This window comes from Sander lucioperca, chromosome 11 (assembly GCF_008315115.2).
Source record: "Sander lucioperca isolate FBNREF2018 chromosome 11, SLUC_FBN_1.2, whole genome shotgun sequence".
Lineage (NCBI taxonomy): Eukaryota > Metazoa > Chordata > Actinopteri > Perciformes > Percidae > Sander > Sander lucioperca.
In genome coordinates this window covers 25595231-25616385 of record NC_050183.1, presented here as the reverse complement: position 1 = coordinate 25616385, position 21155 = coordinate 25595231, and the positions used below count along the sequence as shown (strand labels likewise).

The 21155-nt window shown below is 42.1% G+C and overlaps 1 protein-coding gene across 6 annotated transcripts; it reads right to left on the bottom strand.

Moving 5' to 3' along the window:
- Positions 1–268: 268 nt before the first annotated feature.
- Positions 269–20493, bottom strand: nek1 (NIMA-related kinase 1). 6 transcript variants are annotated; one of them, XM_036007475.1, is made up of 36 exons: positions 20308–20493; positions 19757–19905; positions 19569–19665; positions 19340–19437; positions 19050–19133; positions 18882–18949; positions 18689–18775; positions 18139–18193; positions 17626–17826; positions 17453–17525; positions 15892–16043; positions 15584–15649; positions 15218–15277; positions 15083–15130; positions 14908–14988; positions 14549–14727; positions 14346–14468; positions 14123–14225; positions 12012–12098; positions 11311–11394; positions 11132–11209; positions 10480–10575; positions 10176–10385; positions 10024–10077; positions 9688–9919; positions 9306–9440; positions 9010–9186; positions 8290–8493; positions 8091–8196; positions 7822–7898; positions 7511–7728; positions 5906–6063; positions 4329–4714; positions 3486–3619; positions 2579–2715; positions 269–911 (listed from the first exon to the last, which is right to left on the bottom strand). In XM_036007475.1, coding segments are annotated over exons 2-36 (4266 nt in total). In that variant the 5' UTR covers positions 19874–19905; positions 20308–20493; the 3' UTR covers positions 269–910. The 6 variants fall into 6 exon arrangements, 5 of the variants coding, with proteins under 5 accessions (XP_035863368.1, XP_035863367.1, XP_031167640.1 ...); XM_036007474.1 differs by having other exon boundaries at positions 2583–2715; XM_031311780.2 differs by having other exon boundaries at positions 2583–2715; positions 9306–9434.
- Between the last annotated feature and the right edge of the window lie 662 nt (positions 20494–21155).

Sequence of the window (21155 nt, the reverse complement as noted above, 5' to 3'; positions counted from 1 at the left end):
TACATGGTAGTGAAGTTGAAAGAAAATGAAAGTCCTTAGTTTCTTAAAAAAAAAGGTTTATTCATATAAAGATTTCCAATATTTAATTTATAATCAAATGTGAATTATTGTTAATATATATATAGATATACCATTGCTTACATCATCGGTACAACTCTCTGCACCGAACATCATTCTGACGTGGCCCACTACATCACACCAAGCACTCTAATGCCACAGTCTTGCTACAGTACCATGGCAACATACAGTCTCACCCAATTCTTTTTGGATTTAATTTGGGTTAAGTGAAACAGTAAGAAATGTGAAAAATGTATTACGATAATATTTAACGTCTTGTTTGGTGAAAAGAGTTGTAAGAAAAGGAGGTTCAACTGGTTGGGAGTGAAACATGAGGGTGACCTGGTGTATGTTCTGAAGCTGTGGTTGAGTATGTGACAGTTAGAAACGGAGCACCTGAGAGAACCAGATCTTTGCCCGACAAAATAATAAAAAGCCACTGTGGATTTTAACCGAACCGACAACAAACTGAAACACAACAGTGTTTATGCTATTAATCCAACCAGACAATACATGTGTTTCACTCATTTACAGATACAGACTTTCACAAACATTTGACAGAACCTTGAAGTTAAACTTTGGTTATTAAGAACGTGGATTTGATAAATGCACTTTTTGAATGAACACTGGTTAGAAAATAGTGTCAGGTGCTGATAGTCAAAAGTATGAAACAGCCTCGAGTGTACTAGCTAGTCATCATGCAAGTGTGCCTGAAACACTGTTAGATGCATGGCTGCGACACCTCATGCATAGATCCTTCTGCCAATGGTGTGCGTCATGGGAAGACATCAGATAGCTAGCAGATTGTCATAGCTGCCAGCAGCTCCACTGCACCAACAATTATTCATCATTATCTACAAGGGAGAGAAGAGAGAAGAAAGAGAACCATGTTGGGACAGATAATTAATTAGAGAGGCAGAGTTAATTGGTTCGAGCATGTCTCTTAATAAGAAATGACAAAAGAAAGGCAGATGACTCCAAATTGGCACAGAAATCGGTAGAGACATTTGTGGGTCCCAGATGATGTATCCTCATGACTTTGGTGATCCCATTTAACAGGAACAACAGGCATCAGAAGTGACCTAAAACCCACAGCAAAGTGATGGATAATGTGTGACTGTAGCCAATAGATCATACTGCATTACCACAGTACATCTGTACTCCGTTAGATGCCTCAAAACATATTTCAAAATATACCAAGTGTTATTGCTGTATGGATGGGAGCCATAAGATGCATCTTTCACAGACCTTGAGATAGGTCCTCAAGAGAGATATTTGACATTTATCACACATCCTCCATTTCTTCTACTGAAGACAGTAAAAATAGAAAACTAAAGACTTGTTGGAAAGAGATGTTCAGTGAGAGAATTTCTCAAGACTGCTCGCATCCTGAGGGAAATCTGTCAAACTCAAATACTCCCCCCTCCCCCTCCCTTTATCTCTTTCTGCATCTGCTGTGGCCCCAGTCTGACAACCGACTCGGCACACAGCGAGAAGAAGCAGACAGACAGCGTTAAGGGTGTGTTTCACATCTACTTAGTCCCTTTATGACTTGGTAGCAATTTGAGAAAAGAGGATAGGATTTGAGAGATTACATTAAAAGGTCAAATAAATTTCCTAAAAAAAACAATGTACTGAGTAATACAAAAGTAATCCCTCTCTCAATCATCACTTATGACCCACTAGAAGGGTTTGGTGGTGTCTGTATCTGCAGACACCGTGCCCTCTGCCTGGATTTTCCCTTGCCTTTTTATTTTCCCGTGTGCAGGATGTTTCTGGGTGGTAACAAAGAGACTCTGAGTCCCACGTGAGTGTGTGACCCCCAGCCAATAACAGTGTGCAGGGTGTGCAGCCAGTTCTTACTCCTGACTGCGGCTTTTCCCCCCTCAGCGTCTCATAGCTACGTGTATGTTTTACTGACAGACACTCAGAAACAGACAGGATGAAGCCCTGCATTCACTGATAATCCAACAATGCGGCACCTTGCCACGGAGGTGTGGTTGGGTTTAATTGTGCTTTAGAATATAACCGCTGCAAAACAATATGAGAAAATCCTTCTGTCCCTCTGATTACTGCTTTGTTCGGCGCTCGCTCTCTTTATCCACTCTTTAGCTCGCTCGACCACCACTCTCTCTCTTTCTCTCTGGCCGCTGAGTCGGGGAGGAGAGGCAAACTCTGAACGGTGTGATTACAAACCATAAAGCCATACTCCCTACATAGTCTACACTCACTGTACTCTGACACAGCTCTATGCTGTGGGAAAACCATTGAGGACATTTCAATACAGCTGACCAGAACAATTAAAAGAGATACACATGTATTTCTGTGGTTTACACAAGCAACAAGAATGTCATGGAAAATGGCAAATAATAGAATAAAGAACGGAGGAAAATAGGACATCTAACCAGTTGCTATGGTGTCACTCAAATTACATAGAGAAGCGCCATGCCTTTCCGAGACACAGTGGACATGATGCAAAGATACAAATATCTTCAATCAACTAAGAACCAACTACCGTCACTAACCTTCTTGGTATGCGCCATCTGCCATCACTAGATGAAGGATGTTGGGATACAGATGTTGGTGCTCAGTTCCCAGAATGCTTAAGACAAAACTGGAGCCCAGGTCAATATTCTCATCTTCGTCTTCATGCATAGCCTTAAATGCCAAAAAACAAAACAATGTTCAATCACTCTTTGGGCCCTATTTTAACGATCTAAGCGCACGGCGTGAAGCGCCTGGTGCAGGTGCGTTTAGGGCGTGTCCAAATCCACTTTTGCTAGTTTGACGGCGGAAAAAAGGGTCTGTGTGCCGGGCGCATGGTTCAAAAGGGTTGTACTTCGTGTCTTCATTAATCAGAGGTGTGTTTTGGGCGTAACATGCAATCAACCAATCAGAGATCATCTCCCATTCCCTTTAAAAGCCAGGCGCGTTTGGAGCTTGGAGCATTGCTATTATGATGGAGGATTTGCACCGTAATATTTTTATTTGTAATCTTCTGCATGTGTGTGTGCTGCTGTGCGTCCCTGTGTGTGTCACAAGCATAGTGTGCGCGTGCTGGGCACGAGCCTAGGAGCATTTTACTAATGTGCTGTTAAAACAACAATGAAATGCTGTGCTACTGACTTTAGACCAGGTTTTTGTTGGTCAATGGCGCAATCACTTTCCGCTGCCTCAAGATAACAATAAGCCCAGAATGCACCTGAACACACCTCCCTGTAAGACAAGCACGCCCATGGGCCACAGATGGGTGCAGGTGCATTTGCTATTTAAACGACGTGGGCTCTGGACGGTCTTAAAATAGCAAAGACACTTGCGTCGGGCTTTGCGTCGGGCTTTGCGCCGCACTGCGCTGGGTGCTAGATAGGCCCTTTATGTTGCAGCATTTAGTGGTGTTAACATTTAGAAAGATAAGAAAAGTTTCATACCTTAATCTTATTGTAAGCCTCGATGAACTTCTCAAACCCCATCTGCTGCTCCAGATTGAAGCGAAGTTCTTCCAGACGACTGAAGATGCTGTCATGATGCGCAGCCTCTCCGCCCTGGTCCTCTCCACTGCCATCTATAGGATGGGGCAGCAGCATTTATCACCTCCCATAATCCTGTTAGACTTTGGTCTTCATCACTCTGAAGGTGCTTTGTTTGCAAAAATACTCCTATTTATTACACGGCCAGTTATTAAAAGCATGAATCATCTGACATAAAATATTCATTCAAGACGTTTTTTTGTTTTTGTTTTAATAAGCTGAAGTAGTTTGCAAGCTTTCTCCAAATTATTGTGTAGCAAGACTGACAACCATGAGTATGTCACACAAAAGTGGTAAATGAATGTTTGTTCTTACATTAAAATAACTAATACGAACTGAATTAAAATAGGGCTGCAAAGATTAATTGATTAGTTGTCAACCAATAACTTAATCGACAAGTATTTTGATAATTGATTAATCTATTAAAAAAAGAAAGAAAGATAATTCTCTGATTCTAGCTTCTTAATGTGAATATTTTCTAGTGTCTTCTCTCCTCTGTGGTAGTAAGCTGAATATCTTTGAGTTGCGGACAAAGCAAGACATTTGAGGACGTCATCTTGGGCTTTTGGGAAACACTGATGGACATTTTTCACCATTTTATGACTTTTTATAGACAACTAATAGATTAATCGAGAGAATAACCAACAGATTAATCAACAATGAAAATAATCATTAGTTGTTGCAGCCCTAAATTAAAATACTTGAATCAGCTTTTATTTCACCAACTCATAACATTCCTGGTACCTGACTGCCACTCCTCATTGAGCGGGCTGTTATTACTGTGGCTCCTCTCTCCCACACCATTAGTGAGCAGCTCCCCCGCTTCCTCATCGCCAGGACTCCCATTAGAGCATTCCTCATCCTCGTCCTCCTCATCCTCCTCCTCGCCTTCTTCTTCCTCCTCCTCCTCCTCTTCATCATCGTCGTCGTCATCTACAGCCATCAGATTGTTGTCCTGATCAATCTCAGCTGCTATCCTGTTGAACAGTACTTGGTCTTCGCCGTCTGGACGGTTCCCATTAAAGTCTCCTGCACCAACCTCTGGAGTGTTCCTCATTAGGTCGCCCTCTTCTTGGAGCAGCCTCTCCATAGAGGCCCGGATGTCCCGCAGGTCTTCATCCTCATATGCACTAGGGAACAGGGAATATTGTTGTTACACACAGGATGCAATCAAACGGCTGTTTTTTGGGGGGGGTTTTATGTGATAAAACCATAAGCACATACTTTACGCTTCACCCCAACACATCACTTCCTAGGAGCCCTGCAGAAAGCTCAGGTATTTCCCCATTTTCTAGTACAGGGGTCTTCAACAGTTGTTAGGCCAAGAACCCCTCAGTTGAAAAAGAGATGGACCCCTTACTACATATATTGTATAAAATAGGAATATAAAATATAAATTGCATATTACACTGGGCCTACAATAACATGTAGGGCGGCATAAAGCCTTCACACATACCTTTTTATGGTGCATACAGTACTAAGGTATTAAAATAATAATTGTTGACATATTCATATATTTATACATCATGTTTTAATGTTAGATTGTGGCACAGTGAATCCTTAAGCTAATTGCCTTGTTGCTGAAATGTGCTATACAAATAAAGCTGCCTTGCCTTGCCTTTACAAATAATATGTTGGATTCAAGTTTTTATTTTTATTTTTGTATTTTAAACAATTAAACAATAATTTGGTGGCCCCCCTACAGCAACTCTTAGGACCCCCTTGGGGTCCCGGACCTGCTGTTGAATATCTATGTTCTAGTATATACATCCAATCTGGCAAACCGTTTGTATGACATCTTTTCAAATGCTGCAACTCTAGCCATCTCACAAGCCCACTCCTGGATTGACGGCAGCCCTTCATTCCTCCATTCTCTTAAAATAATCTGTCTGGCTATCATTAAACTAGTCTGGACCCAGCTTCTTATGTGCTTATCATCCCGCTTAGGATGGACCCATCTCCCAGAACCAGTAATCTTGGGCTGAATGGAACCTGGGTCCCTTCCTGGTCCAGAATTCCTGGACCTTATCACAGGACCATAGGACATTAAGTAATTGGTCCTCCTCTGTCTTACATTTCCAACAATTAGATGAAAATGGCTGTATTTAAAGTTTCTTAGCAAAATGAAACCTGTGCCATTTTCTAATCTTGTCTCTCATGCCTAGAAAATGATTGACAGAATCGGGGTAAGGCAAGATATCGGTCACCATTAAAATGGCCAGCCATTTTTAGACTGCAGCAGCTTATGATTTGCCAACAATCTGACAGTGTGGCCCCAAAGTATGTTTTTGCTTTTAAGATTTCATCTGCGTTTGTCTTACTCTTCGGTCTCTGACTGGTCGTCATCTTTCGCTGCATCCTCCAGGTCCTCGATTTCCAGGTTGTTGTCTGGGGCAACATTCGCATCACTCGCCCCTGCAGAGTCCTGCTGAGGGCTGAACAGACGACTGAGGTCTGGGAGAGAGCATGTCCGCAGCATCTGAGAGTACAATGCAAACAGAGCGACATGTTTAATACTTTGATGGGCTCAGACAGGAAGACTTGATCAAGTCAAGTCAATTATACCATTATATCATTTATAGTAAGCAACAACCTAGTCTCGCTTTGCCAGACCCTCCTCCAAAGCACGCTGAAGGAGAGTCTGGCTACTCCACATAGCATTCGGGGATGGGAGGAAAACGTGTTCTGGTTTAATGGCATTTCTTTAAACCAATCAGAAAATCGTCACAGAGCCGCTGCAAAATAGTTGTGCAACAGAAAACTCAGATTGGACAGATAGTCTAGCTAGCTGTCTGGATTTACCCTGCAGAGATCTGAGGAGCAGTTAACCGTAGTCCTCAGAAATCCACCGGATTTAAAATCCCAACACAAAGAAAGCGGAAGGAAACGGAAAATACATGCATCCGGCGGATTTTCCTCCCTGAAGTGGAACGTCAAGGTTATATACTAGAAACAACCAAACCCTAAAAAGAGCACACTTACAAAACCTACCACATTCATATTCTATGCAGCTCTTTGAGGGGAAATAATGTTGGGCTAGTTTCTGCAGATCCCACTGTCCCTGATGAAGGTTATGAAAGATATAGGTTGATGGATGCTCCTTCTGTTCTATCAGACCTACCCACTGCATGTGATTAATGGCTCTGGCTTCATTCATTAATAAAGAAGACTGATTTCCTACCTAAAAATACCACACAAGTCTCGACATCACACCAAGCACAAGAACAATTCAACCCGTTCACCGGATCACATCAAACATAGTCTGGATGAACAGAAGCACATTTTCAGAATAAATCCTGACATCCGGCATGTTACTCACGCGCCGAATGTCAGGCTTTACCCCTCCACTTCTGCTCTCTGTGTGTGTTCTCATTCTCAAAATCTGGTAAGAGCAAATGATGTTTAACCATGTATCCAGCTTATTTAAATAGCTCATGTTACTCTATTGTGTGAACAGTTAACTTCATTGATTATTTTATCTGCCGTTTTTTTTTTGCAGGGTGCAAATGTTCCACCAAAAAACAGCTTCCTTCCTGTGACTATTTTGCAGAGCCACCGTCGGTGCGTCCTGAACTTAGCTCCGCCCAAGACAATTGTGATTGGTTTAAAGAAATGCAAACAACCCAGAGCGTTTTTTTTTCTCCTATCCCAGAATGTATGTGTGGTGTAGCCACACTTTACTGTGGAGATGAAGTCCCTTTGGATCGACTCGCAGACACCATTTCATTGTGTCATTAGGGCCAGAGGAGACGGTTGAGCTCCTCCTCCATTTCTTCTCTGTAAAAACTAAAGCTGTTTACACAGGGCTGTGGAGATAGGTCTGCAATTGCGACATCAAACATAGATCCCATGTGATACCATTAGACCTGTCCTCATAATGCTATGTCATTTCCTGTATAAAAACAAAACAAAAGCTCAGTAATCACCTTGGGGTTATTGGCGTCAAACATGCCCGTTGAGAGACCAATGAGGAGGGTGTCGTGGTGTTTGGAGCGCAGAGGGGAGACAGAGCGTGAGCGAGAGGCCAGAGAGGAGGATGATTCATCCATGGAGGACTGGGCTGAGAGGAGTGCAAGGGCAGCAGTGCGTCGGTGGGCTGGGGAACACAACTTTATAAACAGGGGCTCCTCGCATTGTGTGAAACCTGGGAGACGGAGGCGAAGGGAAGATTTAATTAAGATAATAATCACGCTGAAAACGAATAAAGTGGCTGTGACTCACTAAACCTCAACCTCACCGGAAGATTCAGTTGGTTTCTCTGCACTCTTCTCAACATCCTTAGGGTCTGCTGGTCTTGTACCACCCTCTGGTGGCCTATAAGAAAAATACACTTTAGCTCCACAAACATGTATGATGTCTTTAAATGTAATAAAGAAATTGTTCACTCCAAGAAATATGGGTACAACAAGTTTAAACTGAATATTGGGGTAAACAATGGCTGAATTTTCATTTTGGTGTGCAAATGTCTTTCTTAATATAAAGAGAAAACAAAAGATGAACAGTCACATTGGCTGCTGGGCTTCATGCTCCCATGCCTGCTGCACACCAGCTGGGGGTTGTGAGGCCTGTTTAGGTGTCTCTTCCAAAACCAGGGACTCCATGTCTGCTGGATCTGGAAGAATTCAGACCAGACAGGATTGCATTAGGCTTTAAAAAATGTGGAGCTGAGATATTCAATCAATGTCGGGTTAAGTGTCACACTAACCCTGAATCTCAGTGAGGTTGGGTGGCAGTGTCACTCGTTCTACAGCACCGGCCACAGGCATTTCCTGATGCGAGGTCTCTGTGGAGTCTGCACTCTCCTTCTGGACCTCTGGGCTCAGAACCCCAGCAGGCGGCGTTGGCTTAGAAGGCAACGCTTCTTTAGGCGTCTTCAAAATCTCAGCTGCTGCTGTCAGGCTCGGCTTATCTGGGGAGAATATGGCATCATCGGTAAGTGAATATACTTCTAGTACATCTTAACAATTTATACATTTTTTGAAATTTGAAAAAGTAAAAATGAAACCATTTAAGAACATGGGCAGCACGGTGGCCCAATGGTTAGCACTGTGGCCTCATAGCAAGAAGGTTGGAACCGTGGTCTCCCGGGCCTTTCTGTGTGGAGTTTGCCTGTTCTTCCTGTGTCTGCGTGGGTTTTCTCCGGGTGCTCTGGTTTCCCCCACCACTAAAAACATGTTCCCCTCCCGCTCTACTGAGCTGATGTGTGGTGAGCGTCTGGCGTCATAAGGCTGCCGTGCATCACCCAGGTGGGTGCTACACATTGGTGGTAGAGAGTAGTCACCCCCCCGCAAGCACTTTGAGTGTCTATGATAAAGCACTATATAAATGTAATGAATTATTATTATTATTATTATTATTATTATTATTATTATTATTAAGAAGGGTCTGTCACGTCCACATAATGACATAAATAATGAAGACTAACCAGGGCTGGAAAACTCTTCCTCCCAGATGGTGACGCTCTCCAGCTGCTGGGTGAGAGGCTGAAGCTCTGCCTCCTGAAGTACTCTCAGCACCTGAGAGTCTGGACTTGCTCTCCACACCTTCCTAGGAGCTTCGTCCTGTAGCTTACCCATCTGTATAACTTCACCCACTGTTTGCTCTGAGACATCACACATACACACACAGAGAGAGAATTAGACTTAGATTATTTTATATGCACACTGCAGATGGTTGTGATTTTTCTTTTTTTTGTGATCGCTCAGGGAGAAGGTAACTCACCGATGGTCCTGATGCATGTCTCCTCCAGAGTTTGTTGGGCTACAGAGAGGACAAGTGGAACTCCTCCTGCCTCCCACTTCTTCCTGTCTTCACCAGAGGATGGTCCATCTTCTGAGGACACTGAGGTAGCTGGTGAGGGAATGTTGGGGGGGAGAAGCTGAGCAAAATGTCTTCTAAAACTTTTAAATAGAAGCACTAATGTGTATAAATGCCTTGCAAAGCAAATTTAAAGTGAGCATGAAATTTCTGCTCGCATGTGGTATTATTACTAAAGTATCTCTTTTAATTCTAAATCAACAAACACTACACTAATATACCGTAAGTGTGCCAGCATGTACACAAAATGGTAAAAAAATAATCTTGTAAATTTGGCTGGACGTACTGGTTAAGGTTTCCTCTAAGGTTTGCTGAGCCACAGGAAGTACAGGCAGTTCTGCTGCATCCCACTTCTTCCGGTCTCCGTTTGAAGAGGGGCGGTTCTCTGTGTCGGACTGGTTCTGGTGGGGAGCAGGAATTGGTTCTGCAGGGAGTGGAAGCGACTCCTCCAGCTCCTCCACTGGACTCTGGGCTTTTAGGTTCTGGTTAAGTCTGCGTAGAATCTGCTTTTTCTCACTCTGTATCATGGGAAGCATTGAATAGTATTGTCTTTCTAAATATTGACTCAGGGAAGATTCAGAAATCCTGCCATTTTAGCACACTGTTACTTTAATCCACTCACCTGGATGACGGTATCAGTCTCAGGCTCGGCCAACTTTTCTTTTAGTGGAGTAATCTGCCAAACACAAAATGCAAAATTGATATAGCTCAGGAGTACATGCTCAAACAATACTATGACCTAGGGTGTGATAGACTTTGTAAATGTATACTGACTGCTCCGACATTCTTCAGGGCAGCGGTCATGGATATAGCTGGGGTGGAGGGTTTGGTTGCAGGCAGGACTGGAGCTTTGGCAGCTATGGCCGGCTGAGAGGGACTGGGCTGTGGAAGAGGACTGTCAGAGGTAGGTGATACTGCTGCTACTACTGCCACCGCCGCTACGTTGCCTGCTGCCATGCCAACCTTCACCCCCCGAGCTTCAAGCTTCAACAATACACAATAATCAAGATTAGACTCAACTAATGCACCAAATAAGGCCAAATAATGGTAGGTATGTGCAAAGAATGATAGAGCTTACATGGTCCTCCCAAGCTCTCTTTTCTCTCTCAAATGCTTCTTTCCTCTTCTTCTCTAGTTGCTCTCTCAGAACAGCAGCACGGGCATTTGCTTGGGCCTGGCGGAATACATATATACACACACATGCAAATGAAAAAGAATGAGGCTATGGCCAACCATTGTTTTGGGGCAATGACAATAAGAGTTCCATCCAATTGCAGTCTATTTCAGAGGTGAGCAAATGATTGCATCTCAGTTGATGACTTAATAGCATCTCATTAAGATAAATTGGATTCCTGTCTCACTCAGATTTCACACTTTGTCTGCAGTTAGAGCAGAATGCAGCAGTGAGGCTTTGAAAGGTGTGACAATATTAGCCTTGTTTTATTTCCTCTACGCTGGTTGCCAGGTAATTGTAGAATTGATTATAGGATTGGTAGGTATAGGATCTAATCCTGATTAAAAACAACCAGGAGAACAAGTCACAGGCTCAGGTAGCCTGGAAGGGAGCTGCTGGTCTTTTTTAAATCCAGGCTGAGATTGACTAACATCATCTTTCTCTTTTGTTATTACCTGCTCAATTGTGTCATTGTGTCACTGGTTTAACTATGTTCTTCTTGCTATCATCTAAATGTTGCATATTGTGAAATGTATTATTTTCCAGGCAGACTCACTTTTAAAGCTTCTATCTTCTTTCTCCTGAGCTGTGCTTCCTCACTGGACTCCTGGCTGTCAGAACCATCACTGTCATACTGAAACGCACACCAACAGCAGCCAGGAGATGAAATGTCGGAGAGAACTGAAAACACTCATTAAAACGGTGCTCTCAGAATCTGAGAGTGGAGGACTGTACCTTCTCTCCTCTGAGTCGGGCTTTGATCTGCTGACGCTCATTGAAGTTCTGCAAGCGGATCTGCCTCAGTCTCGACAAGTACTCCTGAGAACAAATACAGAAATGTTACATAGTGTATGCTCGACATGTCTGCACAGACACACACAGAGGCAAAGTAGAACAAAGCATTGATAACTGTGGTCACAATCATACAAAAACAATACTGCATACACAGGGAGCACTTATAACAAAGTAATACTTAAAACACAATATGATGATAGCATATGTACATTAACACATCAGCCATTCAGCCAGAATAAAAATAACAATTTTTTTGCAGTTAACAATAAAGATGCATATATTTATATGTACTCCATTCAAAGCAACAAAAAAAAGCTGCAATACACAACTCAAAACTGAGGTGGTGTGGTTATTTAAAATGGGACATTATGCACAATAAACAAAAAAACAATGGTTATATATTGTTTATGAATAACAACAGCCATTATTGGGAGGCAAATCAAAAGTTACAAAATGGAACAGCTCACTGGACAGTGGAACACCACGTGATGTACAAGGAGTGGGCATGGGTTTGAGCTGCTGGGTTGAATTATGGGTGTCAAAGGGAGTTTTGTGCAGATATATGAAGGACGCCGAGCCAAGCCAGACGTGCTATGAGTGAGGTGTAATGTAAGGCTGGGCATTCAGGCCTGGGCTCCTACCTCCTCCTCTTTGTTGGCTTTGGGTCTCCTGCACCGAATCGAACCAGCCCGGCTTCCATAGATTGCTGCCAGGTTTTGACGAGTACCCTGTTTACCGTTCAATTTAACCACATTTTAAAAAAAAAAAAAGGTTGTAGCCCCTAACATCTAACTGCAACAACATGAGCTGGGGCCAGGAGGTAAACCTGCATTGATCAATATTTTTTAAATTAACATTGAATCAAATCACTTCATGTAAATTGAAAAAGGAGTCACTCATAATAATGAACCCACAGAGAATGATCCCCCACCTCTGCAGCTCTACATAGTATTTTAGTCCATTGTTTTGGTTTTACAGGGTACAGATTAACTCTTTGATTTAGTCTCACTACTCTCATCAACCCCCATTTCCTGCAGCCAGTGATGGAGTACTCAACTTGGACTCGCGCACTTATGACTTGGTCTTAGACTGGAATTTGAGGATTTATGAAATAGGACTTGAAACTTGGATGAAGTTTCTGACTACTTTTATTTGTAGTAGTTTGTTTTTTTTGTAGTCCTGCTTGAGTAGTAGTCTGACTCAAGTCACTATTCTCTGGACTCATGATTCGACTTGAAAAAGAACTCAGGTAATGGTGACTAGACTCGGACTCAACTCTTCTTTGGTGACTCTGACTTGGACTCTGATTCCAACACTGGGGACCCGAGACTTGACTTGGACTCGACAGTTGGTGACTCGACTACAACACTGTCTCCAGCATATGGCAGCTGGTAACCTTCGAGCAATAAATCTGCCCAGCACCATACAGCAGACAGATAACGTTAGCAGCTAGCTGGTGGAGAAAGTCAACCATCTAGTGAGCTGAAAACCCAGAAATCTTTCTCACGGGTTGGTAAAGACTAAAGCAGGCCAGTAAACATTGGACTTAAATGTATAACTTATATATAATATAGGAAACACAATGTCAGTGGGATGATCATTTTGCTTGATGTCTGCTGGATGTCAATTGTTTGCAAACACATTAGCTACAAACTTAAAAAGGCGAGAAAATGTCAGGGACATCTGTCCATCAGCTACTTCTGATCCCTAGTGGCCGAAAATCTATTAATGCAGTATTAAAAACATGTGCCTGGGTAGCTCACCTGGTAGAGAGCGCGCCCACATGATGAGGCTTAGTCCTCGACGCAGCGGTCGCGGGTTCAACTCCGACCTGCGGCCCTTTGCTGCATGTCATTCCCCTTCTCTCTCCTTTCATGTCTAAGCTGTTCTATCGGAAATAAAAGGCCTAAAATGCCTCTCGAAAACAAACCGCAACAGAGCCTTGATACACTAACTTTGTCTGATGGATTTATCTTTTCATACAACTTCTCTCAACTTCTTTTTGGCCTCTCAGCCACTCCATTACTTTGGCTCAATGCTACTCAGGTCAATACAACAGGCTTGTGTGAGCTCATGGTGAGAGCAGGCTGTTTATACAGTAGCTGGACATGGGATTGACAGTGAGAGCTGTCAACCTTACAGACCAGCAAACCAAAACAATGAGCTGAAACCTGGCTGATGCTCAGTGGGTTTGGCAGTACGAGCAACCATTTAACAATACATAGAGCAATCTGATTCAGTCAGTGTTCAACGGAGCCTGAAGATTCATATTTGCTAGAGATACATCAGTGTTCATACCCAGTATGGGAGGGGTTGTAACTATGATAGAAAAGGTTCCATATTTCAGAAACAGCACTAAATACTCAATAGTAGGGGTGTTGAAATGAATCATTGCATTGATGCATCGCGATGCAATAATTATTGCCTACTGATGTTGCTTGTTGATTTTCCGTTTGCTGCTTTTTTTGTTTTTGCCTTTTGTTTGCTGTCTGCTGTGTTCAGACTCTGCTACATTCAGGAAGTGTCTTTTATAAGATCAGATGCAATAAAAATGAAAGTTCATATATATGTGACTGCTTGAATTTGTTGATGAAAACGATGGAGGTGATCCATCGTGATGTATCGGGATATCGAATCGCATCGAATCGTTGACAGGATAATCGAAATCAAATTGAATCGTGAGACCAGTGAAGATTCACACCCCTACTCAAAAGGTTACCATTAAAATCACAGTATAAGTCAAACCACGTACCAGCTGTCCCTCAGCGCGAACTTTGTTGAGCATGGCTTCTCTCTTCCGCTGTAAAAACTCCTCAACCTGATAGGCTCGTCCAGCAACAGCATGACCACGCGGCCTGAAAACAGAATGTGGTTATTTACTACTACTTTCCACACTATGAAAATCACAAGGATGTAGAGTTTAAATACAGATGTGTAGGGTCATTTTCTGATTGGGAAGAAGCTGCTTGACTGACCTACTAACATGGGCTGGTTTAGAAACGTGCTGCAGCCTCTGCAGTTCCCTCTTGATTACATCGGGGTTTAGGAGTCGAGCAGGGCCATTGGGCAGCACTGGGCCAGCAGCAGCCGGTACACCTCTTACACACAGAGGCGATGCCATTAAATCAATTATTCAACACACCTAAATCCCCTTAAATACAAAGACATGTAAACTTACCGAATGGGACTGCTTGGTCCTACTGAGGATCCCTCTCTGCTGATGACTTTAGGCTGTGGTTTAGCCATTTGGTCCAGAGCAGCGTGGTAGTGTTCATACGGGGTTTTACTTGGGAGACAGGCTGGAGTAGGACCCTGAACAGAGCTTGGGACAGCCCTCTTTCCAGCACCGACAAAACACTGAGTTAAGGGGACAAAAGGGTGGTTGTGAGTCTGAAGCAGGAGATGTATGACACGAGTACAACTGATTTGTAAAGTTACAATTATCCTAACAATCCTAAAATGTGGAAATACTTTGAATGTAAAAGGTGGCATAAGTAACATTTTGTATCATAAAAAAAGGAAATGGGCATTCATTACCTTCCTCTCTGGGCTGCTGCCTCCACTAGAACTCAAAACATGCTTCCAGCCTTGTTCTCTGGCTTGGTTTATACGATTGATCTGTTATAGATCACAGGATCATCAGTTTTTCAGTAATTGACTTGACACATAAGAGAACTATACTGTACCCACGAGGAGCACATTTAACACCTACCTTTTCTTTTTCATATCTCTTCATTTGCTCAGCTTTCAACAGGAACATCTAAAGGCAACACAGTTGTTACACTTTCAGTAGTTTCCTTTTCTTTTAGAAACTTTACAGGAGGGACATAACAGTGAGTGCACCCACCTGCTCTCTCTGTTTTCGTTCTTTCTCAATCAGCTCCATCCTTTTCTTTCTGATGCCATCCTGCAGCATGAGGCAAAAGCATCTCAATCAAAAAGAGACATCTTAAAAAAAACCGCTTTGAGGCAAGAGGCAGCAGGACTGCTCTGTCACTGGGCAGGTAGGTGAGGAGGGAAATGTTGGTTAACCGAGAAAGCTAAATCAGGCAGAACACTCCGAATGGGCCGTGAGCAGAAAACAGGTGAATATAGGGATTGAGCGTAATGAGAGGGAGGAAGGAAAAATGCTGGTAGGAAGGGACCTTGATGTGTGAGTAAATGGGGAGAGAAAAAGGAGTAAATTTGAGTCATGAGGCGCTCTCAGCTGTACCTCATGTTTTTTCCTCTCTTGCTCCACTTGACTCACTCTTCTCTGGGGGGCTGCTGGGAGAGGGGCCTAAGCAACATATGACACTGGGGTTCAGAGGTTGCCAACACACAATGATGCGCGCACACACACACACACACACACACACACACACACACACACACACACACACACACACACACACACACACACACACACAGAGCTCAACATCAAATAGAGCTTTTTTTTTTTACACCCAGAGCACACAAAAAAGTCATAATTGAAGCTCAAAAATCACAGCAACTTGACATCAACCTCAACAATCTACTAACCGCTTTATGCTTTACAGCTAGTTTCCTCTCTGCAGGCTTTTTGGCTGCATCGGACACCTTCCTCACAGTTAAAGGCACTCCGTATTTGCTGGCTGGTTTGGTAATCTTCTGGGCTGGGGTGAGTGGTATGGAGCCAGGGGCGGGACGCTTAGCTAGTCACACAAGTAAAAAGTATTTAAACATTTATCCAAGTCAGTATTCAACAGCAAATACAATGTGCAATGCAAATGAATAAGAAACAAGACATCAAAATTATTTTTTAGTGGGGTCTACTCACTGGTCTCCACAGGATAACAAGTAAAGGAACATTTTATCAGGAAAGTGCAATTCCATAATGTTATTCACACTATAGTTGAAATGCACTTAGTGTTTCAAACCTCTGGCCAGCATTGCCCCAACAAATCATTATATGTGGAGCACAAATTGAATGTAGGCCTTAGTACGATTACTGTAAATTTGTCACCTATGTCATACCTATGTCATAGAGCGGTACAATTAAAAGACACGGGAACAAAAAAAAAAACTTTTCCAAGTTCTATTCATGTGTCTCTTTGTTAATTGTTTACTCTCTCCAAATATATGTCAAATAACAATTTGAGTATTTTTGTATTAAAATCCCGCTCTTTCCCCATCCTTAGGGCAACTAGCTAACTCCGCCAACATACTGTATAAAACCACACTTCACAGTTAGCTCATGGGTCATAGCAGCTGGCAGAGTGATATCATAGTAGAATGAGTGTGTTTGGATATTAGTCTGTGTACATTTCCAAAAGAGTGGTTCAGATCTAGGTTATTCATTTCTCCCTTATCCTTCATCTCCTGATGTAAAAATGCGGGTGAGGGAGGCGGGGGTTGAGGCTCAGCTTTGTATCACTTCTTATGAGCTACGCCTACACTTTTAAGTCATCCAATCAAATCGGAACCATTTCAACAAAGCCCTCTCGTAACTATACCCCAGCCATATGTTAAAAGCTAAAGATGCTCTAACTGTTGTTTAACTGGGACTTACAAATTTGAACTCATTGAACATAATAGTTGGGTTAAAGCCCCTATGTGTAATATTTTAGATTATTTTTTTTGATTTAATGACTCCTGTACTAGGTCATTAAATCTCCTGTACTAGCTAAAAAGAAACTGTGGCAGACAGCATTGCACGAAGTTAAGCATTTAGGAGTTTTTCTATTGGCCCGCTTTAGCCGTGCCAAGTCGTAATGACGTGCATTTCTACTTCTGCCTCACAGCACAGGATAGCCATGCCGAGCCATGCTGCTGTGGTCCTGCGTGGTAGCACGGCCGACCACGGAAAACTGTGACGGTCTTCTCCCCTTAGCTGTGTCCTCAGCAGCTAAACTCAAGTGTGTCTGTGCTGGAGACTAAAGAGAAAGTTCTGTTTTTAAAAGGATTTCTGTTTTCAGCTTGGAGTACTTTTGTCTTCCACCTGAATCTCTCTGGTTCCTGTTTGCACTTTCAGATATCAAGCGGCTCATCATTCATTCATTCATGGCATGGCTATTGCTACTACTACTACCTCCCCAATTATGGAATAACCCCATTTGCTTACCTGGTGGCACCTGCACCACACCCACTTTAGGCTGCTTGTGAAGAAAAGTATGGCAGAATTCCTGAGCAATGATCTGGAATCAGTAGAGAATTCATATTTGTTTTTGTTTTTTTAACTGAACACAGTCTGGTTAATGCAAATAATTCAGTCTGTAAGACAACGGTGTGCTTCACCTGTGGTGTGAGGAACCTCTCTATTCTACAGGCCAGGAAAGGTTTGTCCAGTATGCTGCTGACTGAGGGCCTCTCTCTCGGGCTGCGTTTGAACAGCAGTGCCAAGAGAGAGCGCAGTTCTTGGGAGTAGTGAACAGACACGGGAGGGTATGAGCCACGGATGATCTTCAGAACTAGGTTCTTCATGTTGCCAGCCTCAAACTGAGCAGAAATACATGTAGAACACTTTAATAACCACTGCGGAGAAATCACTGAGGGCAATCATACTCAATCTTAGGCAATGATAGATCAAAGCAGAGTTTTTTAGGGAGTGGTGGAGACTATAAAGAGTTACAGATTTGATTATGAGACACTCAGGAAAAATGACTCCGCCCTTGAAACTTAGTTGGCCAACCATTATACATACAGTACATACAGGGAAGAGATCAAAGCATGTGAGAAAGCATTGCAATGCTGCGTAGGATACATTACAGCTACATTAATTAGTAAACAGCTCACACACAGAATACTTACTGCATGCTTTAGAGTGCACATTTCATATAGGACACACCCTAGGGCCCAAATATCACTGCAGAGGGAGGGAAAGTAGGGAAAGTGAGAGGAGAGAGCACACAAATGGACAGGCAGGGATAAGTTCTGGGGCAGCTTTACATTCATTGAATAAAGTATTAACAGTCTCTTGCAATGCTTTTCCTTTCTTTATGAAAGGAAAAAAGGATTTTAACATTGCTGTGAAAACTCCACAAGGGACATTGATATGCTGCTAAATTTACATCATTGGTTGCAACGAAAGTAGATTAGATTACATGCATTATTAAAATAGTTAAAGGAAATCAATACTAGCTTCCTGCTGTAGCTACAGACAAGCAGGTTCACTCAATTAAGAGGAGACATGATACCTTTACATCACCCAGAGGCCAATAGCTTATCCTGCATGACTCACAATTTGGTGGGACAGAATTTGGATTGCAAATTCCCCTGGATTTTTATTAAATTTCATTCATATACACCACAAGTGAGACAAACACAAAAACCATGGTATTCCACAACATCAAGTTAGTACCTTTTGTTGTTGTACGGTTTATTTTCGCAGATCTCTGGTGATAGGTAATATGGTGTGCCTATACATGTTCTTGCCAGTTCTACAGTGCTGAAAATGAGAAGAGAATGAAAAGCAAAATTTGATTGTGCTTAACTATTCCCAAATCTTGGTTTTGTAGAGATCTGCAAATCTATTCAGATGACATCTCACATACCTGTTCAGCACCCTTGCAATTCCAAAGTCTCCAAGCTGTACAGTTCCAGCTTTTGTCAAAAATATGTTCTATGAAGACATTATGAAAATACAGATAAATAAGGCAATACATGACAAGTAAACAATTTATAATCACTGAGGGAACACCGTGTAATGCATGAAGCAATACCTGTGATTTGATGTCCCTGTGGAGGATTTTACGATCATGCACATGCTTCAGTGCCAGGCAAATCTGCACAAACCAATCCAAGATCTAGGAAAGGGAGAAGATGAAACACCGCATTATACAGTATCAACTTCCTACAGTATATACATCATTTGTAATGGCTGAACAACTCAAGGAAAAAAAAGAGTCTTAATACATTTTCAAAGAAGAGGATAAAGATATGAAACAGCACCAGTAAATATGATCAATTCAATCCACACGTGCATGCCTGTGTCAAAGAACAAGTGGCTTACTTGTTCTTCTGAGAACAGTACTCCTTTCTGAGAGTTGATCTTCTTAAAGAGGTCTCCACCCTCACAGTAATCCATCACAATGTACAGGCAGCCCCCCTCTAAAAACAGTTGTATAGGACATTCAGAAAAGGCATTACAGCTTATATTGTGTCCATCTGGATATAATTGCATAAGATTAACTCTGTGGTTCTTTCACCTAATGGCTAAGATCTTTGGATTGTGTGAATACCTTCAAAAGACTCCTTGTACTGGACAATGTTGGGATGACTCATGTTGGCAAGAACAGCAACCTCTTTCCGAGATTCCTGCCTCTCTTTACTTGGCATCTGTCAGAAAAAAAGGAACAGAGAATGGAGGGATGGAGCTCACTTAACAGTGACATGTGAAGCTTGTGTAACATTATGCATAGGATCTTACTGCAGATATGCCAATCTCCTTGATGACATATTGGCGTCCATCCTCTTTGGATTTGACTAGGATGGCCTTTCCAAACGAACCTTCCCCAATTTTCTTCACCTTTTCGTACTTGTCCATGTCAGTGGAGTGACTGGCTCCTCATGCTGGGTCTGCAAAGAAATTAAGGAGCATAACGTTATTGCAAAGCTCTGCTGAGGCTGGAGCATATTAGGCTTTCATCATAAAGCTAAGGGTTAAATGTCGATAGTTTTGTAATGTTGTTAACTTCAGTCATCATGAATGTGTGTTGTTTTTAAATACACAGTAATGTGTCTGACAGAAAAGCATCTCTTCTCTCAGACGGGCTGTGATGCTGAGACAACACACAACTGGTAGCAATAGCTAACGTTACCGTTTAGCTAGACGAAAAAGTCCAGCAGTAATAGCCACCCAACATAAAAAAATATGCCCGGTCACTGTCAGTGCACGCAACACTGAGTAATACAATTATCGTAGTTAGCTTACTAGGTAGCGGTATGTAAATGATATCAGGTGGCTAATACTTGGCTTACCATTAGTCTTTTTCGCTGTTGTCTCACAGAGGTTGTGATACATGCTACTGCCCTCGCGCTCTCTATCTAACTACAGCTCTTTCTTTGCTGCATTTTCATTGGTCACCTTCCTATTTCTCGATCGTGAATTGGTTTATAACAGCTGTCCATCATTTTTAGTCTCCACCCCCAGTGGTACTGTTGCTGTGGACATTTTCCATAGCAACCACAAGGCAGTCGTGGATGTGGAAGCCTTTGCACTGTGTTTTTGGCCAACCAAATACACTTAATATGTAATTTAGTTTATTAGTTATTCTACCAACGTGTGTATTCTTTTACCAAAACATTGATCTTTACTTAACTAATTACTAATGGATATTAGCAGTGTTATAGCTTAAAGTAGGCTAATGGGATCACGTGAAATTCAGTGTTTAGTTAAACTAATTTAACTGCAAGTTTTAGACAAGAAAACAAAGGTGAAATATGAATATCTAATAAACAAATAGTACTTTTAATTAAGTGAAAGGTGGAAACTTTATAAAAGTATGCATGAAAAATATAAAACAATATAAGAAAGAAAGACCATGATGCAGTTGTGCATACATATAAACAGCCCTGATAAAATGTGAAAAGCACAACAATATCTATATGCTGTCTATAGTAAAATGACAAACGAATACAATAAATATGAAACTTACGAAATGCATGAGTAAAAAAGCCCATTCACATAAGTGCAGTACTTTTACAGATGACCTTGTAGAATCTTTTCAATATTTTAAATCTAAATGTACCTTATGTAGCTGTTTAACTACTGTGTTTTTAAATTCAAATATATTTTCTAAAGCTTTTCAAAACATGTTGGCTGATCT